Below are 27210 nucleotides of genomic sequence, written 5' to 3' on the forward strand. Positions count from 1 at the left end.
ATATCTGCATATATATACATATATATATATATATATGTGTGTGTGTGTTTGTACATATGCTGATATGAGCACAGAGCACACATATAAGAATACTTATTGAATACTATGATAAGACTAACTTAATTGCCTACATATGGGGAGAAAGTGTTCGTATGTTCCTAAATGAAACAATACTGTATATGGCACTTAAATATTCGTAAGTTCAGACGACTATTTAATTCAGACTATCACTAATAAGGAAAATAAGTTATATTACATGATGTGTGTGTGTATAATTTCAACCAACAAAAGGTAAGACATATTTACGTGGCTTACGGCTTACCTACATTGTGTTGACAAATTTTTTATGTGCAATCAATTTAAGTCAGGCTATTTGACCTTCAGTCGTAAGAAATTAATATTCGAAATAAATTGCTAAGATACATAGATTAATACATATCAGGTTCTTTAAATCTTTCTCATATTCAAAACGCACGTTGTTACAATGTTTAACTTGTTATATCTTTCTCATATTCTTAATTTTCTGTTTTCAAAGAATTTAAGGAAAATATCAAGCCTAATTATGAAAATAACAGGTGCAATGAATTTGGTAGATAGTTTTGGTGCATCTATAGAATTGAATATTTAAGTCGTGTTTCTTTCGTATCAACTAAGTGTTATCAACTAAGTAAGAAAATAAAAGAATGTTTTAAGTCATAAGTGATTTATAACAGTAAAACATTCCATCTTTGACTCAAAAGATTTGGCTAAAAACCACTACCATTGACTCAAAATCTATAGTTTCAAAAATCGAGTACTATGTTGGGATTTATGTGCCTTCACGCAAATAAATTAAGCTTTATAGTTTGAGGTAATCTGTTTTTTAAAAATGATATTACTAGATATATTAACCAAATAAAATTTTCAAATTATTTTGTTCACTAAAAATGAAACAATTGTTGGTTATCAAAAAAAATTGTGAAAATTTTAAAATAAAAAATGAAACAATAGTAATTTTAATAGCAAGAAAAACTTAAAGCCACAAACAAGAAGTGAAAGTCTTTACTAAAAGCCTATAGCAAGCAACCCCTCCAGCTTTGATAACCAATCCAGACTAATTCATTCTTTTTTTCTTTCACCTAAACCACCCAAAAACCGAAATTTTAATCGAACATTTACAGCTCCAATCAAGAACAGCAAAAACAAAAGGACAATAAAATGGCGAGAACAGAATCTCTCGGCCTTTTTTTCTCTTTAATTTCTTGAGATTACGGAAGAAAATTTCTACAATTGTGAAATTGTAAAAATATACACAGAAAATGTTAAACGAAGTGTGAGTGAAGAGGGGCTTAAAACAAGTAGAGAAATTTTCTAAGCAAGATAGTTGTATATCTGAGGATTATTCTTGTCTCTCTCCAAGTATTCTCGATCGATCAAACTCTCTATTCTCTTCTTCAAATCAGCCGGTTTTATCGGGAATTTTAGCTGCAAAATCACAAACGAAACCAAACCCGTTTACGAAAACTCGAGCAAACTCCATCCTTTTTGCAATTCAGAAAAGCGGATACACTAGTGAAAGCTAAGAGCCATAACTTATCCTAAAGAGAAGATTTACTGCATATCGAGTTCAAAACTTTTCTCGTTTAGATATGTAGTGAGCATGAAAAAAATATGTTACCTGTTGGAAGAGCTCAGTGATTAGAAGAGTATGACTTAAGACTTTTCTTGTCTTCATAATCCGGACAATGGCTGCATCGATCTGTAAATTGAGTAATTTGGATAAGAGAAAGTTGTTTGTCAAAATCTCTTCTCGTTTTTAAGGAATGAAGCCACGAAAGTTTTTACAAAACCGGTAGAAACATACCTGGTATTGGCGGTCGTGGAATACTTTTTCGGTTGTACTTGCGTTCTCCTCTACCGTTTCTTTCATCTGGATCGCATTTACCTGCACCAAGATTTGATCAATTAACATGGAGACGATTTCTAGATCTCTGAAATGGCAATAGGTTATACTATAAGATTCAAGAAAGTATAAAGTGAGGGAGGGAAAAAACAAACTTACCTTAATGCGATACAGTGAGGCTGTAAAGTCTTCGTTGAAAACAAATTCGTCACCATCCTCTACATCTTTTCCTTTTGGGACCTGCAAAGGAGTTATATAAGATCTGACGAGTTTCTGCTTAAGTAGAAAAGACGGTTACAGAGTCACAGTTTTTTGGCTCTACCTTCACCAGTACACGAATTTTCCCACATGCAAGTGACTGCAAGGTCCTTCTCAGTTCCTTGTCTTCAATGTTTGTGGAATCTTTTATGTCTTCAAAGCTAAGTTTTTGTGCATCATTAAATAACATCAACACAACGGCCTGAAACACCAAAAGAAAAGGCCTCTTAAGCAATCACGCAAATAAAAGCAAAGAAAAGAAAGGGCATCAACATACCTGAAACAGTGAAACAGCAAGCTCCTTTCTACCTTTCGGGAACTCTGCCTTTAGAACACAGTGACCTGATGAGTTTTGCCACATCAACCTCCTACCACTGTACTTACTCAAATAGAACTCTTTGAAGATATCCTATGAAACACACACACACACAGATTGACATAGAGAAAACCATGCAAATATGTCGAAAAGGAAAATGTATCAAGACTGCTGGAAAAACCTGATAAACATTTAATTCATGCGGAAGTTTAGCATCCATTTGTGGATATGTTGGCCAGTACCTGCATTATGATGATATAAGGATTTTAACTTGATTTGCAATGTTTATTCCTATCCGACTTTGGTAGAAATGTGATACACAATACATACCCTGTTGTTAAAACATGTACACTCATCTCAATTCCTGACGGCAGTTTTGTCCTGGCCTGGGACGATTGTTTGAAAGACTCATTGATTTCCTTTGAGAGCTCGATGTCCTGGAAAATTTTACCAGAAACAGAGAGGACTGGTTACGATTGTTGAGCTTGTACAGTCGTAAAGAATTAACTAAAAATCTTGTGAAACAGTCTGATTATATTTGAAGTAGTAAGCACAACACCTCATAAGCTCGTAAATTTACTACACAGTATGCTAATTTCTTTTATAAAGCTGAAAAACCAAAATATTCTTTAGGGAGAAAGAAATAGGACCTTAAACATCCCCTCAAGTTTGTTTGTAAACTGGCTACCACACTCATTCTTAAGCTGCAGTTGCACCAAAAGGCAGGTCAGTGGATAAGAAATTAAGAACTTTGTCGGTAAAGATAAATTCTCTGTGAGAAAACGAAATGACCAGAAAAGTATGTTAGTTTTCTACCTTAGAGATCATAGATTTTTCAGCATCAATCGAAGCACTCTTTCCCAGCAAGAGTCTTTTTGCAAGATCCTTTTTGTAGAAAGCTTCAAAGACATCTTTACCCTTGATTAAGAAAAATAATTTCAGCAACATGATTTCTAGATGGTCATTGAGTTGGCTTTCAATTCAGGCAATGCCATGCAGCCACACATAAGCAGAAGTAAGAAGTGAAGACAAACCTGGATAAATCTGAACAAAACCAAGACTTTTTCAAGTGTATTCTCCAGCTCTTCTTCCGAAGTACCCTTATTCCCAGCACGGAGCTTCTCATCCAAAAATTTGGCTATAAGCTCAGCAGGCCGGTTCTGCAAATAGTCCAGGAGCATAAATACGTTTCTTCATTTATTTGGACGCATGCTGACATGTAAAACTCGAAGAAGTAACACGAAAAGAAACCTAATGTGAACTTATGTCAAGGATTTCACATCTGTAAAATGTTGGCTATTTGCAAAGTGTGTATACTTGCGGAAGCACAACAAATACAAAAGAAGCCACAAACTGAAATTGTGTTTCGAAGTTGAATTCCAGTAACATGTAGCGAATATATGCATCGCCAACACTAAATCAAGACAATAATCAAGACAATAATCAAGAAGATAAAACTCCAGATGTTCAAAAAAAAAAAAAAAAAAAAGAAGATAAAACTCCAATACCTGACGAAGATTAATCAGATGCTCAAATGAATCTTTAATAGTATTTCCAAACGATTCATTCTTGGAAAAACTCTGTTCCCATATAGTGTCAAGAGAATTCTTGAAGTCCAATAACGATTGTACCATATCTTTATCTTTTTCATCATCCATAACGATCCTCTGCCCAGTTTTCTTAATGTAGGAGCTTAGAGCCTGCCTCAGAAATTCAAGCGCATTAACCCTAGTTAAGAGAGTGTACATCCTCTGAAGGTCCTCAGTACGACGTCCATCCATTAATATTGTGAAACCCTGAATGATTTTGAAAAATGAAATTAGTTAGCCATAGACCATGCTTTTCTAATAAGTACATAAATACGTAGATGACAAGAGAGTGAAACCTTATCAAGAATAGGGGATATGTGACACTCAAGCAGTTGCTTTTCAGTGGTTGCTATCAGTGGCTTCCTGGTCCCTGCATCTAAGTACAGCATGCATCTTTCATTTTCTTCATGCAACCTTCCCTGCAAAAAACATCAATAGATACCTTACAGAGACCGGAGCTACTAATAACCTTTACTGATGTCTATCGTAAGGAGAAAGAAACACTTTAAGGTTATATGAGGACATTCAAGGTACCTCAGTATGCTTCAAGTACTCAGGAACGTCAGACTGCTGCATGTATTTCATTCCTTCAGCCGCATAAAACTCCGATGTGCATTCAAGGAAACGTTTCTCGAAGCTTTCCATATATATTCCCAGTGCAGTAAACATCTTCAAGAGATGGTTCAATAGAGTCCTATTAACAGCTTCGCCTAATCTGCAAGATAATTCACATGCCAGGAAGAGTTGGTAAATTGAGATGAAATAATTTACAATAATTATGACCAATAACAGCACCGCCTTGCCTTGGAAATTGCATTTAGAACATAAGAAATGGAGACCATACTTCTAGAGAGCATCAAAACATTACATGACTCATAAGCCGGAAAAATAAGTAAGACAAAGATCGGCTTCTCGAGTATCAATTCACAATGTGACAAATGAACCAAGCTTCTCCGTTACCTTTAAAAGACCAGAATGTTGCAAATGCAACTTTACCTTTCGTTTTCAATCATACTTAAGAGACCAGTAACAGTCCTTTGCTCAACTTCAGGGGCAAGGGAGAGATGCTTCCGGAAAAGCTGCAGACCCATCTCCCATAATGAACGTATGTTTGGGTTTTGTATCACATACTTTCTGTCCAGAGACAAGGCTATACTACGAATCATTAGCATCTGGTCACAAAAGTCTTGCCAGCGCTTCTCGACAAGCGACAGAAAAACAGACAGATCAGTGTTCTGACCAACTAAAGATTGTAAGGCAGCAGAGATGTGTTCTTCACACTCCTTTTCAATTTGTTGGTAAAGTTTCTCTTCCAGCTTATGCAAGCAAAGGTTATCAACAGCCTGATGAAAAAATCACGCTCTCATCAGCGAGACATCTTAACAGATGCAAATAAGTCCCTATCGGGTAAGCTATAAATTTGCAGATAAATATACCTGATAAAGCCCTTCAAAATCAAAAGTAACTGGTTTCATCAGGAATATAGCTTGGATAGCTGACTGCAGCTTTGCCCACGTATTCTCCTCAAAATTCGTAGGTAGAGTTGGTTTAGCTTCAAATTAAATGAAATAAAATTAGAAACTTTTACATTCTTAATTGCTAGCAACTCTAGTAACAATGAGAATCATCCTCCCAGGCTCCAACTAAATAAACGGAAATATAGCCAAGAAATAGCTAGTTTGACTAAATTCATCAACCAAGATTCATTTTCATTGATGAAACTCAGGCAAGAACACAACCAAATGGATGGGAAACATTAGCGAATAGAGAAAAAACAACCACTTAGTGGCATCCAAAAATCCATGGTTTAACACTCCATTCGCAGTTGATTAAGCTAAATTCTTAAAACTAATGCTCTGGAATTTCTATCAGAAACAAGTAACTATCCCGCAAAGCCTACCAAATCACTCAATTGGACAAGCCAAGCAAGAAACCAATGGTAATTCTCTAGCCTAACCAGTATAAAGACTCAGAGAGTAATCCTAATCAATCAATCCGTAACATCAATCACAGATTATACTAGATGAGATTTCGATCGAATCACAATGGACCAAAGAAAGAGCAGATAGATACCTTTATTGAGTTTGATGACGAGTTTCTTAGTTGGTTGTGGAAGAGTAGCCTTTTTCCGAGAGAGATTCGCGGCGGCCGGAGTAGGATCGTCCTCCATCGAGAAGGCTTCTTTGTCGTTGTCGTCTTCTTGAGACTGCGGCGTCTGATGGAGGCCGTTTTTGGCTTTCTTCATCGGAGGAGAAGAGGAAGAGGAAGAAGCGGCAGAGAAACAAGAAGAGCGTTTGGTGGGAAGAGACATGAAAATGGTGAAATTGAGAAATGGAATCAAGAAGAAGACATCATCGATCGATCGAATGGCTTAACCCTTTCCACGAAGCTTCTCTTTCTCTCAATGCTTCTCTCAGACCTACGCCAAACTCACGAAAGAGAGAGAGAGAGATGACGAAAATTACTTGTTTCTATAATATTAAATTAAATATTTCAATTTTGTGAAGAAAATGAAAATTAAATATTTCATCTCCAGTTTTAAACTTGGGGTTGAAATTAGAAAATCGTGTTAAACTATTTCTTATTTTTATAACAGAATAAAAAAATGTCTATGTAATTTTTTCAAGATTTAGAATTCGTATAAACCAATGTACTAAAAACCTTAATTTGCTTTGATGTTAAGGAGAAAAAGATGTACTTGTATGGTGTAAGAGATTTAAAATTTGATACTAGAATGTTGTGAATGCTCACAAAAACAAATATAGTTACTTTTTTCAGAAACAAATTAGTCTCCCATTACCTTCTTTGAAAACTTAAAATATGAAATAAACTACATTACGTTAACAATCAAAACTGTCAAAAGATTTCAAAAATGAACTAATAAATGTTTGGTTTACAGTTGTACTTTCATGGGATATTGGGATTGAGTCGATTGATTGAAAATGAGCTCTATTATGTTTTACCATATCATCGATCCATTTGATTTGCGTTGGTTTAGTTAACTAAAAGACAACTATTTGGTTTGGGTCTAGACTGGTTTGGTTAAAATGCCAGATTTCAATACCATGCGATTCATTGTAGCCCAATGATATATATATGTGCTGTGTTCAAGGTTCAGTCCCAAAAAGTATAGACCCAATATTATTTTTCTGGTTACGACCCAATACTCCAACACTATGCTTTTTATTTGGTAGGTTAGATTTTTCTTGGGTACTTCCTTTTTTGGCTAGAATAATTTTTTTGGGGTAGTTTTGCGGATTTTTATATTTGCATCTTGCTGTGTCATAAATTCGATTTTAGTGATGTGTATGCTTAAGTTAGATTATAGAAAACAATACTATTCTCTATTTTTTCATTCTCCTATTTCTAATTGTTCACTAAATTTTTGTAATCCTATATAAATCTTCATTATCTATGACATAAGACACAACAATTTCATCTCTTCACTTCTCTTTCTTTTTATTCACAACATGTTATCAGCACGAGAATCTCTCTTTATTTTTCCACCGAAAAATGTGAGATTTAATTTTTATTTGTGTTTATATTATTTTGGAATGATAAGTAATATCTTCTCCAAATCAATCATGATCATATAATAGACAATGTCTCTTTATATCATATTCATATAAAGAGCATGGCTATTGATGTTAACGATGCTTATGTAGAATAATGATTATTGATTGTCTGATATTTGCACAAAGATCAAACAATCAATAATCATTCTCTTTATATAAATATGATCTGAGGAGACATATAGTCTACCATATGATCATGATCGTAGAGGTAGAACATATCATAATCAATGATTTGAAAAATATATTACTTATCATCTCAGAATAATATAAACACAAACAAAAATTAAATCTCATTTTTTTAGTAGAAGAACAAATAAAGAGATTATCGTGCTGATAATATGTTATGAATAAATAAATAAAAAACAGAAGAAATTGTTATGTTTTATTCTATAAATAATAAATATTTATATAAGATTACAGAGACTTAGTAAATAAGTTGAAATAGTAGAATAAAAAAAGTTCTATAATATTCTAGAATATTCTGAAAATCTTCTAATAATAGTGGACTTCATAATGAACATCCACGTAATTATTCATAACAATCATATTCATACGATATAAATATTCAAATTATTTTTTGACATTTAGTCAAACAAATAAATATATAGAAAATATTTCAAAATAATTGATAAGAACTAGAGGAACCTCTAGCTTCTCATTTTTCAGCTAGACGAAACCTCTAGTGAACGAGGATAAGGTAAGCGGAATAGTGCAACCTGGACGTGTGTTTTACCAAAACTTGTACATGCATGTCCTAGGTGGGATTTTGTTTACCAGAATTTTGAAAGAATATAAGATGTGTTTTCCGACTGGTTTTTCTACCAGAATTTGTTTTATAACAACACAAATAGAACAGAGAAACAAAGGAAAAAAATTATCTTCTGTGACTGTAAAAGAAAACATGAACTATAAGTTCAAACATAGCAGAACATGAACATAATTGGTGTTATTTTTTCGGTAGGTTTGATTCAAAATTAAGAACTATATTGTCGGTTATACGATTTTTTTTCTCCCTATAAATTTTTTGAATGGATTTGTTTTTTTTTTACATTTACTTTAATTGCTTTCTTTTTTTTTTCACTAATCAACGTCGGCAAAAAAAAAAATGTCTTTCTTTATGTTTTTGGCGGAAAGAAAAGTAATTCTTCCTTTTTGGGGATCTCCTTTTCTGATTCTTGATGCGAATCGTCACATATGTTATATACATATGCAAAAACGTGAATCCACACACATACAATCTCCCTTTTACATGTCAAGCCATGTGCCAAAAAAAGCAATTGATTAAAAAATAAATAATACTAGAATGTGAGTGGCGAAGCCAGAAATTTTTTTAACCGGGATCAAGTAAGGCATCCAACATAAAATTACAGGGATCAATCAAATAATTTTTAACAAATTCTTTCAAAAATAACATATATTAGTAAGCTTAAGTTTTAAATTTTGTAATTTGACATGGGTCAATTGACCACTCCACACTACAAGTAGCTCTGCCATAATGTCCATTGGATAACAATAAAAGAGAAGATGGTTCTAAGAAGTGACTAAAGATATATCAAATATATGCATAACCCTATAGATACAAAGGCCAAACACTTATCTAAGTTATTTAACAAACAATCTAAGTTTGACAACCCTTGTTACGAAAAAAAAAGCAAGCTATATAAGTTATTAACAAGCATATATAAACACAGCTTATGGAATCACAGTGTAATGGAGATCAAAATGTCGAATATCGTATCTTGGTACTCTATTCGTTAATCCTCATCAAACTTTTACTATTTTTTTTTTGTAATCAGACCATTTTCTGTAATTTTGTTTTTGGCAATACATTAACTATAAAGAAAAAAAAAACCCTCGTAATGTCTAGTAAATTAGAGGTGTACAATTTAAAAGATATTTATGAAGAAAATATACGATGCGTGACAAGCCAACATGTTGAACTTATCATTAGGAATTTTAGGATCGTCTCCATTTTTTTCATTATGAGAACAACGTGTAATAGTGTAGGTTATTTTCTATAAAACGTTATACCGGTTAAACGTTGTGATTTCACAATCGAATATATATAAAATCTAGTTGTATATACTTAGTTTTGTTTTTATTAGTGTCGGAAAAAATTGCTATATAATTCATCTCCTTTTTAAGGGTATATGTTATATATGATAGCTCATATAACCAAACGTTTGAATATCATTTTCGTGTATAAAATAATAGAAGTTCTTTCGAACAAAAATCCTATAAATTGTTATATGACATAAGACAAGACAAGTACAGCAACACCAACGATATGCTGCTTTAATAAAAAATTTCAAATTCCGATATAAATTTTCACAGTCTTACGTGTCTTATCCATTAATGTCGCACCCAAATTACATACTTTTTATAAAAATGTTTAGACGTTCTCATTTTTTGTCGTTTATACCAAAAAAAGGTGGAGGAAAAAGAGAAGCATACACATAGATTAAGGCCCTTTTGACGTATGCGCGTCATAAATGAAAAACACTTTGAATAGTATAACAAAAAAACTAATAAAAAGAAAAAAGCACACGTAAAAGCTTTTAGCCATGCATGCACGATGTTTACTGGTTATCGAGAAAGCAGTATCGTCGAAGGATAAGACCTTAACTTTCTCTCTAGCATTATAAAGGTTGTTTTTCTTATACATAAATGTTGTCTCTTAATGCTTATCCAGTTATCCATATCCACAAAAATTCAATTTTGTAGGCAACTTTACAATAAAAAGTATTCTCTTAATGCTTAAACCATTAACTTGACTGGATTATATGTTTGACGTAAAATGGCCCACAATATCCGCTTTCTTAATATGACGTCAAATATATCTCATTGTCTAATGTATAAAGCCAAAGTCCAATATGCATTTGTTGTGTAAAAAGGTGCAATATGTAAATATCTTAATGATATGTAATTATATGGGGTTATAAATTATATATTAAAAATTTTGGTTTAGTAGATTATTTAACAGTTTTTTTAATATCTAGATTATTTAACAGTTACATTCACTTTAAGTTTAGTTGGATTGTAGAAGTTCGGCTAAATATAAAAAACGCAGTTATAGAGTAGTTAGAGGCCAACATTTAACCAAATTAAACCAAATTTTCTTGTAGTGAGACTACATATAGTTCAAATATATTAAAACTATGAGTCTGATGGTGCAATGGCTCAGCAGATTTATAATGTTGGTCATGATCTTCGAAACATGAAACGTATCTTTCCAGTGCCAGACAGCCAGAGGACTGACTGCGAGATTCTTGATGCTTAATTAATATCTAAATGTTTTTCTCAAAAATAATATATATATATATAAACAAAATCTCTGTCGTCATAAAAGAATGGATAGAAACGTTCTACACTCTAATTATGTTTTCACCTTTTTGTGCGTATTATATCAAGGGTCCCTTATATCAACTGACCCTTACAATGCATAGACACGTTATAGACACATTGTAACTAAAAATATAAAAACATGTCGGTCCAGTCTAACCTAGACCGGTCAGGCAGGTTCTGTCTCCGATGGTTTGGTCTGATCCGTTTCTTAAACAGTTGATATATAAACAAGTTGTAAATTGTTGGTTCATTTGCGATAACCGACTCGACCCAAAAATATGGTAATTGGAAAACCGGATAAAGTAGTACTCTACTTTTTTCATGCACTACGAAGATTCGAAACCCTTTCCTCGCAGAAACGTCTTCTAAGCTTATAAACACATTTCTTTCGCCATTTTGCTCTTAAAAACATTCAGATCATTTTTTCCCCCTTCTTTTCATCTAAATCGTCCTTTCTAAACATCATTTTTTGTTGTTAAAGATCATATTAACAGAAAAACACTATCTTATCAATCTGACCTAGAACGGAAAAAAAAAACTCTTCTTACCGCTTCCCAATCTCTCCGCACAATCATACGATCTTATTTAGCGACTTGCACTTCAAAAATGTCCACTGAAAGACATCACACCGGTGTTTGAGAAGCATATGTTTGTTTCACCGGGAAAAAAAAACCATGGAAACTTTATGAGTTCGTGGATTAATAGAAGTTGATTCACAAAAGTATGTCCAAACAACATTTATGATAAATATTCAACAAAGTAGATCACTCATCTTATAGTTAACGAAAAAATCACTCATCAAACAAACATAAATAACTAACGTTTAGCTATATAACAATAATATAACTTGTGTCATATATTGGATTAATAAAATTATCATTATAATTTTCAACAAAACATATAATTTAACACAAATATGTTTAGGCCGTGTATGGTGTAATTACGTCAGGCGTCAAATCCATCTATCTATGGAACTGCCACAAGTCGACCGGTAGTCCATTCTCAACCGCGAAATCAAACTTTAAAACGTCGAGCAAAAAGTTTTTCAGCCAACTATAAACAGGCCAATCTGGATAATTGACTGATTTTGACCCATTCTCACATATTTAACCCCAGTTCGAAACGAGAAAGAATTTGTTTAATGACAAAAAAATCCAATCGCGCTTTAAATATATTTCTTATAAGTTGTATACATGTGTTCAAATAAAATGGCTCTTGGTGTCTCGAAAAAGAGAGAAGATTTAAAATTATAGAATAGAAAAGAAGACACTACGATATTTCAGATTAGATCGATGCTGCCAAAAGTCTCACTATAAATTAATGTAATATTCTAGCTAGCCAACCTTTCGAGAAAACGAATTGACTATCGTCTACGTGATCAAATTTAACTTTTTATTTTATTTTACTATTTAAAAATATAGTAAGTAGAAATTAATAAATTAACAAATCAATCGCCAACCAAACGCATGCACTTGCTAAATTTGTTTTATAGGTTTAACAATGTCAAGTGATTTAAAAATTACTGGTGGTTGAAATTGACCGACGCCCCCAAGTGTATGACACTGCTCCGCCAACTTAGCTCATTCCCCTCAAAAGCAACTTAGCAACATTATCCTAATTGACCCATTTATTTTAATTTTATCAATCTAATGCTTTTAGTTTTTGTCAATTTATAGTTTAATACATATTCACACACAGTTATCTTCTTTTATTTTAAAAGCGCCTCACTATTATTATGCACATATATTGGCTTTTGTCTTGTGATAAAAAAAAATATATTGGCTTTTGTGTGAGAGAAGTTTTCTGTGCTCATATGTATCTATATGTAATATATGTATACAACTATTGTTCAAAAAAAAAAAATATGTATACAATAATTCCATCCAAACGATCTTTCACCTCAAAACCCTTGTCTTCGCAGGAAGTTAGAGGTCCGAAATATAATGTTTCACATCTGGAAACAGAGAAATTTGTGTCACAATCAGAAGGGTATTGACCGAAAGATATAGAACACAATTACTGCAAGAATACATAAAAAAACAAGAAAAATTACTTAGAATGACTCTAATTTTTTAAAAATTTACTAGTTAGATTCGTTATTGACAGGTTTACTTAGTAATAGCATTCTTGTAATATCGTTTTTCCTACAACAAACTTACAAGGACATTTTGAATAATAAATTTACTAGAATGACATATATCTTTTGTAGTTTATTCTAGTAATTAAACTTATAATTATGTTCATTCTAGTAAATTTTCCTAAAAGAAATTTTGAAAACTTAATTTCCCATGTGACTTCGATGATTATCTTACCCAAAAATTTATAGTGCTCCCTTGTATTTACTTCTTCTTTTTTTTTTTTGCCAATATAATACTATTTTAGATTTTGTTTTTTGTAAAATATAACTTTCATTTTAATCAGTACATTCATAGTAAAAAAAATGTATATAAAATATTTATGTCTTGCACAACTGTTCATCAAGAATATCAACGACTCGTAAGTGCAGGGGTGGATGTAACTAACGTTTTTTAATTACCCTTACTGTTTTTTAATTTTCTTAAATAATTTAAATAAATTTAATTAAAATATTTAAAATTTAGTAATAAAAATATAAAATTGCCCTCAATTAAAATTTTTTTTCTTTGTTTATTAAATTATGCCCCCATAATTCGCCATTGCGTAAGTGTACGTAACAAGTTGAAAACAAAAAAAAAAATTCAATATACTAAAAGATGGAGAAGTTTGTTGAGCCAACAAATGCTCAACATGGATGGTGAAATTGTGTTCTAAACCGCAAATGTATGATTAGTTTGGAATATTGATATGGATTATATTGCAATTCCGATCAAACAAATTTATATACTTTATTTACATCTACGATATTGTTGAATAAAAGATCTTGAATATTAAGCTCATCGCATACTCTAAAAATTAGTTAATTGAGTTCAGGTCTGTAATTTTTCGATTAAAAACATAATTGTGATATATGTATTTTTATTTTTAGTATGAATGTTAATAATTTTTTTTTTTCTCGGAAGATTTGAAATTTAAAACTTTATGAGCCAAAAATAATATTTAAAAACTTTTAAGGAGAAACGGAGGAGGCTTCCTTCAGTGTACCGTTGAATCCTTTGACACGTCATGTCAAATCGGATCTCCAATTAGCTTTTGTCTGAAGACGGTATTTTCGTTATAATAAGGTTGGGATACACTCGTGGTCAAGATTCATGCGAAAGGTAATCAATTCTTCGAATCGTTTAAATTAGCATTAACCTAATCAAGTAGACAATACTAACAGTCGAAAATAGTAAAAAATAAACATTCTTTTTCCGACTAACAATAACCTATGTATTAGTAATAACCCAATTTAATTATTACTTTATTATCTTGAAGTTTGGGTTCAAATATATTTTACCTCAATTAATCTATAATCAAAATATGTATGTTTATGTACACAACGATCCTTTTTGGGTGATTTGCATTAGTATTACTAACAAATTAAGTAACTACTATAGAAAAGCGGTCAATTAAGTGCATAGCACAAGTCAACAGAAAAAAGTATGTGAAAATGATATTGCACTCCTTACTTTCTAAATCTAGACATCGCTTTTTTTGACTGAGGTTGGGACCACACCAACTTACTAAGACACAGACGTTACTTGCTTTTTGAAACAATAGCAACGTAAACTTTATTGTTACTTTAGTAAGCTTTAAACGTTGTTGTCGTTTAGTATTACGTGTACAAATAGGTTTATTTGAGGGAACTCTAGTGGATCAGATAAATAGCCACTAACACAACACCCATAAACCAAACATTCAAGTTTCTGATTTTTAGCGTTATGGTTCGTATTTTCTCAAGAAATTATGGTGTCCTTTTGCTCAAATCATTAAAATATGAGATAACTCTATGGAATAATTAACTATTTTCATAAAAATATTTACTCAGAGTATGCGGTTATGTAGTAGACGACTATTTAATAAAGCAGTTGCATCCGCCTCAGATGAACGTCTTCTCATTCTAAAATTATGAGACATTATGTACGATATTTTCTATGGTTACACCAAGTTAAAAGTAAATAGACATATACAAAATAGTCACCTATCACTTCAACATAGACATTCTTTTCAATTCTATTTATTTTGTTTTTTGTGTTCATATATTTATAGTAGATGACTACTAATAGGTAACTATGTTTAAAATGTAGGCGGTTGTTGTCGGCCACGATAAGTATGAAGTTTACAACATAAAAAGGGAGATATGTACATAACAAGTTATCGGTAACTTTTTCTTACAGCATGAAAGACCATTTCACCTAGTACCAACTCATGTATGTTATGGTGTCTCAGAACTACTTCCTCCATTAATGCGCTGACCAGATGGTCGACCAAAGAAAATAAAGATCTCATCTTAAGGGGAAATGAAGGTAACGTACTCAACTATTTAGTGTTTGTAACATAGTCAACTTTTTTATTATTATTCATAGTTGACTACTTTGTGGTAGAAATGTGGTTGATCTAATTCGTTTGCTGACACAGAAGAAATTTGATGAATACGGCAATACTTTGCAGCATGTGTCTTGGGAGGTGTCACAATGGTAACTCTATAGCCATAGTTGACTATTTTCATAGAAAATCATTAGCGAAGAGTATGTGGATATGTAGTATACAACTATTTTCATAAAAAATATGTATCCCCCTCAGACAAACATTCTCTCACTCCGAAAGTGTGAGATATTATGGACGATACTTTCTATAGTTGCACCAAGTTGAAAGTAAATAGACATATACCAATTAGTCATCTATCACTTCTGTATAGACGTCCCTTTTAATTTTAATTCTTTTGTTTGTTGTGTTCATATTTCTAGTAGACAACGACTAGTAGGTGACACAGAGATGTTGACTAGTTTGTAACCTATTTTGATTAGATAGGTCGTACTCCAAGTCGATTACTAGTAGTTGTCTATTTTCTCCATACAACTCAAAGTTGATTTTAATACTTAAAAGTAAGTATTAATAATTGTCTATTTCGATTAGATAGCTACTTCTAAAATTTGATTATTGGTAGTTATCCATTTTCGCTGACTCAAAGAATTCAGGGTAGCCCTTCATTAAGTTGAGACGTTTAATGAAGGCAAATAGGTTGAGCGCCTTGATGAGAGATGGTTCCTTAAATGTTTGGTTTAAAACCTTACATGAACAAGCAAATGAACACATCTTCTGCAGATTCTCTAGCAACCTTTACAAAGACATTAACGAGTGCATCGCGAATCTGAAGAAGCACATTATTTGCGAACAGTGTGGGTTCACATTGTTGAAGAGAACACATATCCCTACAGAGGAAAAATGGCAAAAAGTTAGCTATTGTAAACTGATTACTGTTATAACGTAGTTAACTACCGATAATTATATTAGTAATTGGTTATATGTGCATAGTAGTTATGTAGACTAACTGAATATGGAGTAGTTATTTATTGTATATGTATAGATGATAAGAGTAGGCAATTACTAATGACCATATTCAATGTAGTTACTACTTACTCAGTATGCATATAAAAATAGTTAACTACTCTAGATCTACAAAATAAAGAGAACCAGATATCGATAACAACGAAAAAGATGATGGAACTGTCAGAAATTTACATGAACAAGCAAATGAACAAGCATATTCGGCAGATTCCCGACCAACTCTTTTAAAAATATCAACGAGTGCATCACTAATCTGGAGAAGCACATTATTTGCAAACTGTGTGGGTTCGGATTGTCGAAGAGTACACATATCCCTTGAAACGAACAAAAGTCAAATAGTTAGCTACTGTAAACTGACTACCAATGTGATGTAAATAACTATTGTTATTCATATGAGTAGTTGACTATTCCTATCTAGTAGTAATGTAGACTAACTGAATATGTAGCTTTATATTGAATCGATTATAGATGTTGCGAGTAGACGATTACTAGTGACGATGTATATAGTTAACTACCGAAAGAAATTTTTTAAAATCCTAGACTGCATCGCGAATCTGCGGAAGGACATCATTTGCCAGCGGTACCAGATCGGGATGTACTTGGGACAACATAGCCCTTCAAACACATAGCAATGAATAGTTAGCTACCGAATAAATGGTCGCCTACTAAGCTAGTTATGTAGTTCAAATGTAGTTGACTATAGACAGTAGTCGACTACTCAGATATGAAAGCATATATCTAAATGACGGATGAGAATGAGAGTGGGCTGGGTAAAAAATACAAAAATCATGAATCACGAGAAATTACTTATGAAAAAAACGTTTATGTGTCCAAAAAGAGAAAGAATAGCGAGAGATCTAGCTGAGAAAAATAAACAATTCTAGATTCTGAAAATTAGCGACGACATATGCGGGTAACTGCGACTACAATCAGATAATATTCAAATTACAAAAACAATAACAGAGTAGAAATAGATGTGTCAACGACTGAACATGTACCTTTCAATATTCGCTGCAGAAGAAAAAGGCAGTGGTTCACAAAATTTGTCCATCATGTTCGGAGCTTTAAACGGCGGTAATGATATAAAGACTCGCTGTGTCAAACCCCGGTTGATATTGACGGGAACGGCGAAGCAAAGATGGATAGTCGCCGATATAAGAGAAAAGAGGATATGGGTGTGGTAGCAGTATTTTGAAATTCATTGAATTTCAAAGACTTAAGCTTGACTATAAAGTCCCAGCGAAAATAATTTGAATTAAAGTTGATGAAAGAGAAATGTGTCAGAAAAAATGAATATGTAAAAGCGTATACGCTATCATTTTAAAGAGATGCTAGAGTGGAAAGGAGCTGAGGGGGTTTAAAGTATTTTCCATACTATAAAATAATTAGTTTTCAAATACCTAAATAGTTCTTGTCTTATTGCTACGACACCAAATTTCTCATTTTTTTTTCTGGGTCAAGAACACAACGATTTTATAAGACATATAGATTACTAATTAAATTTAATTAATTTAAGACTAAGATGTCATTTATATCTATCTAAAGTAAGCATGATTAGATAATTAATTGTTATAATTAATTGTGATATACTAATTTATATCTTTCTCTTCCCTGATTATCGTAGAATAAAATCTCGATGTATTATATAGTTTTTTTTTAATTCACGACTCACCTACTTAATTGAAACGACTTTTCAAATATTTTCCGGTACTTTATGAAAATTTTGCAATTTTCTATTACATTCACTTATGTGTATCCCATTCTTATTCTCTTTTTTTTCTTTTTCTAATTAGTTTAATAACATTGCTCACTTTATTAACCAAACCAATCGCTAGCACAACTTGTAGACTACATGTAATCAAAACACACAGAAATGTATTTCCATACATGTGCATGCAATTATGCAAATTTTCTTGTCATGGAGTCTGCATAAATAGTAATTTTCTTAAAAAAGCATTCATATCAATATTTTGAAATCTAATATATAATCTTTAATAAGAAATCCCTTGTTGTGGTTTATAGAAAGCCGTCAATGGATAAAAAAAGGCATAAATGAGAAAAGCAATATAGGGAAGGCAAAGCTAAACAACGAAAAACATTAAAATACAAAAACTTCAAAACTAAACCTTTTCCTTTAACAAAATAAATAAAATAAACAAAAACACGGAAAAAAAAAACAAACAAGCAAAGAAAAGTATTCTTCAACTTGGCTGGCTTATTGTGTATGTCTATATATATTCCATTGAACCCTTTCTTAAAACCCAAAAGCTTCACAATCTCTCTCTCTCTCCCTCTCTTTTCCTCAACATGACATCAAGAACATGCACAAGACTTTCGAATCTCTTTAACGTTTTTCTCCTGCTTTCTCTCGTTTTCTCAGGTGATTTGTTTTTTTCCATCGTCTAAATCCTTTTTTTTGTTGTCTGGAGTTTTCTTACAGAAATAACGTCTAAATTTTTAGTAATTACTTTTCAAACTTATGGAAATTTTGGCATAATTTTCTTAAGATTCTGATTCTTTGAATGGAAAATAATGCAGGGAATATATTACAAAGAGTAACGTCTCTTGGCATCAATTACGGACAAGTTGGGAACGATTTGCCTTCACCGGATAAAGTTATTAACCTCTTGAGATCTCTAAGGATCACCAAAACAAGAATCTACGACACTAATCCTCAAATTCTTAGTTCTTTTGCAAATTCAAACATCGAGATCATCGTCACCATTGAAAATCAGGTTTTACCGTTGTTACAAGATCCTCAACAAGCCCTCCAGTGGGTGGATTCTCACATCAAACCCTATATTCCGGCCACTAGGATCACCGGAATCATGGTCGGAAACGAGCTTTTCACCGACGAAGACTCTAGTTTAATCGGGTAATTAATAATCATTGAATCTCTTAATATTTTGCATTTAATCAAATATATCTCTTTACAGTGATTTCACATTTCCTAGTAGAGTCCTTGGTCAACAATGACGATCGCATAAAAACAAAATTAAAAAAAAAAAAAATATATATATATATATATATATATATATATCAAGGGCCCAGAGCGATTTTAATTTTGAAAAGTTTTAAATGGTAAAAATATATGGACTCGGTACGTCATCTGCATGTAGTTACAAAATATTGCTATATTTTTTATATAGTTAGGTGCGATAAAAAATTTCAAATAATGCTAATTTGTATTTTATTCCTCATTTTTCTTTTGTAATAGATACATGATGCCGGCGATGATAAACATCCACAAAGCTTTGGTTCAATTAGGTTTAGACAGATACATTCAAGTCTCGTCTCCTTGCTCTCTTGCCGTTCTAGCCGAATCTTATCCTCCATCGGCCGGAAGTTTCAAGCCGGCGGTTTCCTCCGTGATGCAACAACTTCTAGATTTCTTGGAAGCCACGAAATCTCCTTTTTGGATCAATGCTTACCCTTACTTTGCCTACAAAGATAGCCCAAACAAGATCCCAATCGATTACGTTCTATTCAACCGTAACATAGGAATGACCGATCCCAACACAAGACTACATTACGACAACATGATGTATGCTCAAGTCGATGCGGTTGCTTTCGCGGCTGCGAAATTAGGGTACCGTAACATAGAAGTTAGGGTTGCGGAAACAGGGTGGCCTTCAAAAGGAGACCCCGGAGAGATTGGAGCGTCTCCTTTGAATGCTGCCACGTATAACCGGAATCTTATGATGAGGCAATTCGCCGGAGAAGGAACTCCGGCGAGGCGGAATTCGAGGCTCGATGTTTATATATTTGCCTTGTTCAATGAGGATATGAAACCGGGTCCTACTTCGGAGAAGAATTACGGGATATTTCGACCAGATGGATCATTGGCTTACAATTTGGGATTCTCTACGATGTCGACCACGACTGCGAATTCAGAATCAGTCACTTATTCATCCTCTGCCACTAAGGTACAATAAATATTCCATGGTTTTGTTTTGTTAGAACCCGGAAATTTTGAGGTGATCACAATGAGAATAAATGTTTGTGAAGGCTAATGAATTCTCTGTTTCTAATTCTTACAGGCAGTGAATAAGGCAACGAGCTTGGAGTATTGGACAATTTTGATATTGGCGATGATTCAAGTTGTAATGTTGAGATTATTTTAGAGGGGAATTTATCGAGAATATATATAATAACGCGATTGGTTAGGATATTTATGTAAACAAATTAATTATTTGAAGTTCGACAAATATGATTTCATATTCTATTCAATATTACTAATCAAATCGGTAAATAGTTAAAATGATAAATTTGTTGTTGTCGTTAACATGTTGAATGGACATGTGGATATCGATGAATTAAAAAACTGTTAATTTTTTTCAAGAAATAACTTATATTGGCGACTTGTCGCACATGAAAAGCTAGCTTACTGTAACCTTGACCCTTGGGCGTAGAATCGATAAGTACTAGCTTACAATCAACCATATCGTTTCTCTAATTCAAGATATAAGGCATATAGCCGATTCATTTATTTATGTATGTTATTAGATATTTTAAATATAATCATAAACATTTATATATTTACTAGAATGCAAATCTATGCATTGGAGTGGACGACACGAAAAACTGGAACTGAAGCTAAGAAAAAAAGGCCATGAAACAAGAGCTTATGCTCACGATGCATATCCACATGCCAATTTCCAATTATATCGGCTAAATGTACTCTCTAGTTCTTGCCGCAAAACGATGCGTTTTTGACCTTGAAAACAGAGGCAAATATGCTCTTTAATTAACCATCGTCTGTATATCTTTCAACCGAGCTCTTATATTTAATAGATATACAAAATAAAATATTTTAGCCGCACGTACTATAAGAAATTCAATATTGTTTGAAGACATTATTTACAGCTGGTTAATGCCCTCTAATATATGCTACTATTTTATATTAATCCATAGACTAAACAAACTAAATAAACATAAATGCGTTGTAAAAAAAAAAAATTAACATACATGCGAATTATTTTCATACATTGGAGTATTGGACCGTCGAAAAATGCATCGATCATTACGAAAATCTCTCAAAATGAAAATTGTAAAAAGAAAAAAAAGATGAGAATTACAAAAGTGGAAGAACAAAATCGTTTTACGTACCGGTAGTTAACGATCGCGAAAGTCCGGTTTGTGGAGAACTTCTAAGGTTGTGTAGAGAGATCGCAGTAGAGAGTGGTAGCGGAATTAGGGTTCTGGTTATGGCAAGGAGATGAACCGGAAGGTGGTACGAATCCTTTAGGAAGCATAACCGAGAAAATATCCGGTCGGACCGGACGATTTAAACCGTTATTACTCTTCTTGATCATCATCTTGAAGTAGTCGGCACGACGATGAAATTCAAGACCACGGCGACGGATGTTATGGCGATAGTAGTAGTAGTGGTGATTGTAACGAAGACGACGGTGGTGATCTCGTTGCCGGGGGTTCAAGATAAACGGCGTCGTTTTCTTGATGTAAACGAGTTGATGCGGCGATTCCTCGTAGCCGTTGAGATAGGTGTTTTTCTCTTGTGTTGATACTCGTCTTGTTTCTTGATTCGAAGATGATGGTGATATGAGGAAGACGAGAGTGAGAATGAGAGAGACGATGAAGCATTTGAGAAGGTTATGTTTCATCAAGTCGTCCATTGCGATTGAGAGAGAGAGAGAGAGAGAGAGAGAGAGATCGTAGGGTTTTGGTTTAGAGAGAGATAGAGCGAGAGCGAAAGTAAACAAAAGGATAAGGGTTATATAGTAGATCTTGATATACATAAACTGTTTTTTTTTACCTGGTGTCTAAAGTTTAATTGTATGAACTTAATTAACTATTACAATTTGTTAGCATTTCAATGAAAATATGACTAGTTTGTTAAACAAAGTAACCCTATTGGGATTGGTTTAAGATTTTTTTCCTCAAGTTTTTATTTTGATGTAAATGTTTAACATATTATTAAGTAAAAAATAAAGCATTTCAATTTTAAAGGTGGTTACAAAAAAAAATTATTATTGTGCTCAGGCCCATTACCGGCGATACAATCTAAGCCCAATCCAGCTTACGCTTATGTAGAAGAGCGGGAAACGCTCTGTTGAATTCAGAATTCAATCTTTTCAAACTTTGTCAAAATTTCTTCACATACAGTCTACAGAGAATATCAGATCGATGCGAGTGCGAACACGCGTTTCCGATCTCACAGTGAAACAATTTTCTTCAGATAATCGCCAGGTTTCTTCATCGAGATTTTTTCAGTTTCTTCTTTTGATTCTGCATTTTTCTTTTGTATACATTTCTCGGCAACATAGGTTTGATTTTGTTACTCGATGAGATCTAGAGATTCGTTTTCTGGATATTGGAGATGAGATCTGAGTTCATATCTAGTTTTACTTTCTCTTTTATTTCGATTTAAATCCTTAATTGTGACGAAAACGCGCCAACTGTTTGATTATATGCTCTTCTTTTCGAACTATAGATTCTTCTTTGATGATCTAATTTTTCCTATGAAAACTGGATAAATGATTACATCAATGATATACATACACTCTCAATGTTGGAAAGGCTAATAATATTGATTATACAATTCACGTTAAGACTCTTTATCTTCGTTCTCACTGATGGAGAAAAACAAATGATCACCGTCTCTAATGACATGTACATCATCTATTTCTGCGTTTTCCGCATTTTTGACCATTGTGAAACTTCTGTCTCCAAATTTCTCACCTGCATAATTACGCCAGTTTTTATTTAGTTATATGAGCTTAGAGCATTGTGAAGTAAAAGAGCTTACCTGCAAGTCTTAGCAGCTCTTCTATGGAAGCAGGTAATATTACTAGCTTCGACAAATCTTTTCCGTGAGACTTCAAGTGTATGGTAACTCTCATATCTTTTGGTTTTGTAGCTTCATGTTCACTAGTTTTGTTTGGTTTTCCCCCTTCTGCTATCTCCATCTTCTGTTCTTGACCTCTTCTTGTTTCACCATAACCCTCTTTTCTTGAATCCAAATCGAAATGTTCTGAATCATTCAGTTGTAAATATTTGTGCCCATGTCCTTGATGTCTGGCATTTCCTTCTCCTCTCTTTGGACCACCACCGAGCCACTCTTGGAGGAGGAAGTCTGGTTGGTTGTTTGGATCATCGATTGCTATTGACTGTTGCCCTCTGAGCTTCTGCAAATTTCATCATGACAAGAATGAGTTAGTATTGTTTTAACTGTAATGTGAAAACATCTTATAATATTCTCAAATCACATATTTGGTATATTGCTTGCTTACCATGAAGAGATTGTTCATTATGACACGTCCATCTTCAATATGAGATCGCATAGCACTCATTAGAGATGTTTTGCTTACACGTAGTATTTGAGATAGTTCTCTTGTCCTAACTGTGAAAGGTTGTGGTTTGTAGCATAAAACTCCAATCTCTCCAAATGCATCTCCAACAACTGCCTTGCCTTGAATCTACATGAATGTTAGAAATGTGGTTATTACTTATTTGATTATCTCTGTTTCTTTCAGATCTTTTGGTCAAATACTTTGTCTACACATACCTGGTTTTCTCCGTCAATGTAAGCAGTAAAATCCTGCACAATCGCCAACAGAAAGAGTAAAATATGTGAGAAGGTAACTTCAACAATCCTAAACCGTCTTTGATGTTTAATTTAAGCCACTCACCACTGCTCCTGAGACAAGGATATAAAGGTCTGTAGGAGCCTCGTTCTGTAGTATTACATCTTCTCTTGGTGGGAAATACTCGGCATCTATATCTGAAACCTTGGTCGGAAAGGGTAATATAGCGTTGGTGGGTTATATAAGACGAGACAGAGAAAGAAATGGACAAGAATGAGTTTAACAGATAGGAGTATTTTACCAACTGAAATAGGAAGTTGCGAGAAACTCCTTGGAAGAGGTAGACGTTCTGAACAATTGGGAAGAAGAGATAGTTTGCAATGCTTGACCGTATTGCTTTCGGCAAACCATTCAAGGCTTCCTGTTGTTTCAGACCCTCTGTTTTGAACTTTAAGCAAATGTGTGATAACATCTGGTCCTGTATGTTTGGTGGGAGCTGGTTTCTTGATGCAAACTCTGAAGCAGCTCTAACAGTATCTCTCTGTTGAATAGAAAGAATCAGCTCTAACAGAATCAAATTTTTGCAGGTGAATTCGAAAGAAAGTGACTGAACTTACAAAGGTTCTGGTGCGGCTAGTCCAGTGAACGACAAGGTTGGTCATATTTCCAATCAGGTAAGATGTGAAACCAAGGTTGAAGAGCATGTAAAAGACATCGAACAACATTTCCCTCGGATTCTGAGCATGTAAGTCTCCATATCCTGTTGTTGTTAATGTCGTAATTGACCAGTAAAGAGCAGTCACATATCTACTCCAAAGGCTTGCCTTCTTGAATTCTGGGTACACATCTCCAATCCATGTTTTTCTTGGATCAGGGTATCGATCTGCAATGAGGTAGTTGAAGCAGCCAGCACAATGTACTGTAAACAGTGTGACCTGATATAGACAAGTATACGTTGTAAGTTATAATTCATACACTAGTGACATTTATACGTTATAAATGAAAGAGAAAAAAAAATTCCTCTGTTTTTGGGACTTACCGAAATGAGTTTTGTGCATCGTGTCCAGAAATAGTTGAAGCGGATATCTTTCTCAAGCCTGAAGCAAAGGAAAAATGAGGGATATGGATTAATATTTGTGCTGATTCTTCAAATGGTAACTCTTCTAAACCTGAAAGAAAATGGTTTGCTTATGATTTAGAATTTAGAATGAACCTTGCAAACAGAGAGCTAACTCGTCTGAGACGCCAGAGCCTGAGCATACTAAGAACTCTGAATCCTATTTCGCTTCCATTGTAATTGAACAGAAGACTAAGTGACTGAAACGGAGCTGTCGAGCAGACATCAAAAGCGAACCAAGTCGATAGGTACCTGAAAAATGTTTCATGTATCAAAAAGAAACTTATAATGAAAATATGTTTCCTTCCAAACTGTAGTTTCTCTCACCTTATAGCTATTTTCTTAGGATTATCGACTAGAAGATAAGAGTGGCGGTCTAGATAGGCAACGAAGAAGGTGAGAATGATATCAATGGCAAAGAAGCCATTGACAATGTTATCTACAATGAACAGAGCGTCTTTCTTGTAGGTGATGAATGCAACTTCAAAAGGACAAATCCAAGCTGAGTAAATCACGAGAATGACCAGCCACATCTCCCATGCCCTGAATCAACATTACGCCACAACTTAAGAAAACAACAAAGACAGAAACAGAACGCGAAAGATGAGTTCTAAAGTTATACAACACCTGAAACGTGGATCGAAAGGAGATACTATGTGTTTGCGGAGCTTGGTTGATTGGTTAATTCTTGCTCCAAGAGATGGCAAGAGATCAGCAGTGAGGACACTGCTGTGTTTCATTGTGTCCATATTGTATTCTTCCACGCAGAATCTTTCGAAGAAGTTTCTGGTGCAAGAGATTGACATCTTTTTGTCTAAACGTTTAAGGCTTCCTCCTCAATAAAGGTAGTTATAGTAAAGAAACTTGTGACAAAGTTTCACAAGCTAACGAACTTTTCTCTTTTCTCTCTCTTTCTCTCTCTCTCTCTCTCTCACGTTGGTTCTGACCTTTAGTACACCAACTTGATCTGACCCAAGTTTTATCGTTTTCTCAAAAGGAGGTAAAAACGAAACTTTTTCGCAGGAAAAGGTTTGTAACTTGTTTGCACAGACTCAGTGCAGCATTAATGCTGCAAAAACACACAAGGAGGTTTACACAAGAAATGATTAAGAGGGTGAAAACTGAAGCGGTTCACGGAACAGAGTAGTGTTGGTACATTTGGAGGAAGAAAAATTAACAAGTAAGATCTATTTGAGTGGCAGACATTGAGATTTTTTACAGCAGCAATGCTCTGAGTCTCTTCTTCCTGACAGGAAGTAAAGATTTGAAAATTGGAGAGTAAGAAGGAGAAAGAGGACGCAATCTGGTAATGGAGTTTCTACTTGATAAGATTGTGACTGTGGTGGGATATCCATTTACTTAGTGTTTGAGGCTATTATATATAATATATACAAAACACACATTTTGTATGTGTGTGTATGTTAATGGAAAAAATTGGTGTTTTTCATTTACAGGAATCCAGAAATGGACCAGGTAAGGCAAAAAGAAAAGATGGTCAGAATAGAATTTTTAAGGGCCGAAAAGGATAAAGATAAACAAATTCTAATAGTATTCGTTAAGTATCTAATATACACTTTATGGTATGCTTAATTGAATTCTCTTTGGTAAAATGTTGAGCGGCTTACACTACATACTACAGAAAATCAGATTCTTACCTGGACAGCTCAAATATAGGGATGACAAGTGGACCAATAACAGATTTCCTTCGTTTCTTGGCTTTTGACTACTGAATTAACTTTTACGTCTCGAATTGTTTTGATATTTTGTTTATGATTGCTCTAGACCTTTGGTTTCTTAAATTTTTTGTTTTATTAAAAATATTAATCCTTAATTACGCGTAAACATCTAATCAGAGTATTAACAACCAAAACCATCTAATCAGAGAAATCTGACACGACATGGAAAGAACAAAAAGACTAATCAGATAGTAAAAGCAGACTACAAAGATAAACTCTGTTTCACACTAACATTTATAATGGAATACAGAATGAAGTAGCAACAATCAAATCGTGTATTTCAGTGATAATGTTTTCTCAATTATGGAAATTTCTTTAGTAAATCGTATAGAAAACTATAATCGTAGTTGATATTTGGAAAGGCTATTTAGAATTTTTT

General features: G+C 33.5%; 4 protein-coding genes across 5 annotated transcripts; 1 reads left to right on the forward strand and 3 right to left on the reverse strand.

The window, feature by feature from the left end:
* Window positions 1-1189: 1189 nt before the first annotated feature.
* LOC18031101 (cullin-4) lies at window positions 1190-6478 on the reverse strand. Its single transcript, XM_006414058.2, has 17 exons — window positions 6119-6478; window positions 5482-5597; window positions 5042-5388; window positions 4580-4760; window positions 4342-4464; window positions 3965-4252; window positions 3491-3616; window positions 3273-3374; window positions 3107-3160; window positions 2787-2893; window positions 2638-2698; window positions 2418-2549; window positions 2205-2342; window positions 2042-2122; window positions 1844-1924; window positions 1658-1738; window positions 1190-1464 (listed from the first exon to the last, which is right to left on the reverse strand). The coding sequence occupies exons 1-17, from the start codon at window positions 6354-6356 to the stop codon at window positions 1351-1353; spliced, it is 2370 nt and encodes a 789-aa protein (XP_006414121.1). The 5' UTR covers window positions 6357-6478; the 3' UTR covers window positions 1190-1350.
* A 12207-nt stretch (window positions 6479-18685) lies between these two features.
* Window positions 18686-20653, forward strand: LOC18031102 (glucan endo-1,3-beta-glucosidase 14). Of its 2 annotated transcripts, none has more exons than XM_024149536.1 (4): window positions 18686-18811; window positions 18970-19306; window positions 19649-20357; window positions 20484-20653. In XM_024149536.1, exons 1-4 carry the CDS (start codon window positions 18739-18741, stop codon window positions 20553-20555), a joined length of 1191 nt encoding a protein of 396 aa, XP_024005304.1. In that variant the 5' UTR covers window positions 18686-18738; the 3' UTR covers window positions 20556-20653. The 2 variants fall into 2 exon arrangements, with proteins under 2 accessions (XP_024005304.1, XP_006414122.1); XM_006414059.2 differs by having other exon boundaries at window positions 18688-18811; window positions 20472-20653.
* Window positions 20654-21581: 928 nt separating this feature from the next.
* Window positions 21582-22067, reverse strand: LOC18031103. The gene has a single exon (XM_006414060.1). The coding sequence runs from the start codon at window positions 22065-22067 to the stop codon at window positions 21582-21584; it is 486 nt and encodes a 161-aa protein (XP_006414123.1).
* Window positions 22068-22927: 860 nt separating this feature from the next.
* On the reverse strand, window positions 22928-26435 carry LOC18031104 (potassium channel KAT2). The gene is made up of 11 exons (XM_006414061.2): window positions 25723-26435; window positions 25423-25638; window positions 25192-25347; window positions 25018-25075; window positions 24596-24913; window positions 24280-24519; window positions 24084-24182; window positions 23960-23992; window positions 23685-23870; window positions 23201-23579; window positions 22928-23133 (listed from the first exon to the last, which is right to left on the reverse strand). The coding sequence occupies exons 1-11, from the start codon at window positions 25899-25901 to the stop codon at window positions 23000-23002; spliced, it is 1998 nt and encodes a 665-aa protein (XP_006414124.1). The 5' UTR covers window positions 25902-26435; the 3' UTR covers window positions 22928-22999.
* Between the last annotated feature and the right edge of the window lie 775 nt (window positions 26436-27210).

Source organism: Eutrema salsugineum, unplaced genomic scaffold (assembly GCF_000478725.1).
Source record: "Eutrema salsugineum unplaced genomic scaffold, Eutsalg1_0 scaffold_1, whole genome shotgun sequence".
In the NCBI taxonomy this organism is placed as follows: Eukaryota; Viridiplantae; Streptophyta; class Magnoliopsida; order Brassicales; family Brassicaceae; genus Eutrema; species Eutrema salsugineum.

What these genes read in the sequence shown, in the direction of transcription:
- LOC18031103 (XM_006414060.1), bottom strand. Translation starts at nt 22,067, where the DNA reads ATGGACGACTTGATGAAACATAACCTTCTCAAATGCTTCATCGTCTCT.
- LOC18031104 (XM_006414061.2), bottom strand. Translation starts at nt 25,901, where the DNA reads ATGTCAATCTCTTGCACCAGAAACTTCTTCGAAAGATTCTGCGTGGAA. An exon ending in GCAACTTCCTATTTCAGTTG is followed by an intron (nt 24,183 to 24,279) that starts GTAAAATACTCC and finishes TTTCCGACCAAG; the next exon opens with GTTTCAGATATAGATGCCGA. An exon ending in AGAGCTGCTAAGACTTGCAG is followed by an intron (nt 23,134 to 23,200) that starts GTAAGCTCTTTT and finishes GTAATTATGCAG; the next exon opens with GTGAGAAATTTGGAGACAGA.
- LOC18031102 (XM_006414059.2), top strand. Translation starts at nt 18,739, where the DNA reads ATGACATCAAGAACATGCACAAGACTTTCGAATCTCTTTAACGTTTTT. An exon ending in GCTTTCTCTCGTTTTCTCAG is followed by an intron (nt 18,812 to 18,969) that starts GTGATTTGTTTT and finishes AAAATAATGCAG; the next exon opens with GGAATATATTACAAAGAGTA. An exon ending in GAAGACTCTAGTTTAATCGG is followed by an intron (nt 19,307 to 19,648) that starts GTAATTAATAAT and finishes CTTTTGTAATAG; the next exon opens with ATACATGATGCCGGCGATGA.
- LOC18031101 (XM_006414058.2), bottom strand. Translation starts at nt 6,356, where the DNA reads ATGTCTCTTCCCACCAAACGCTCTTCTTGTTTCTCTGCCGCTTCTTCC. An exon ending in AGTATGATTGAAAACGAAAG is followed by an intron (nt 4,761 to 5,041) that starts GTAAAGTTGCAT and finishes ATTATCTTGCAG; the next exon opens with ATTAGGCGAAGCTGTTAATA. An exon ending in AAAAATCTATGATCTCTAAG is followed by an intron (nt 3,161 to 3,272) that starts GTAGAAAACTAA and finishes GTGCAACTGCAG; the next exon opens with CTTAAGAATGAGTGTGGTAG.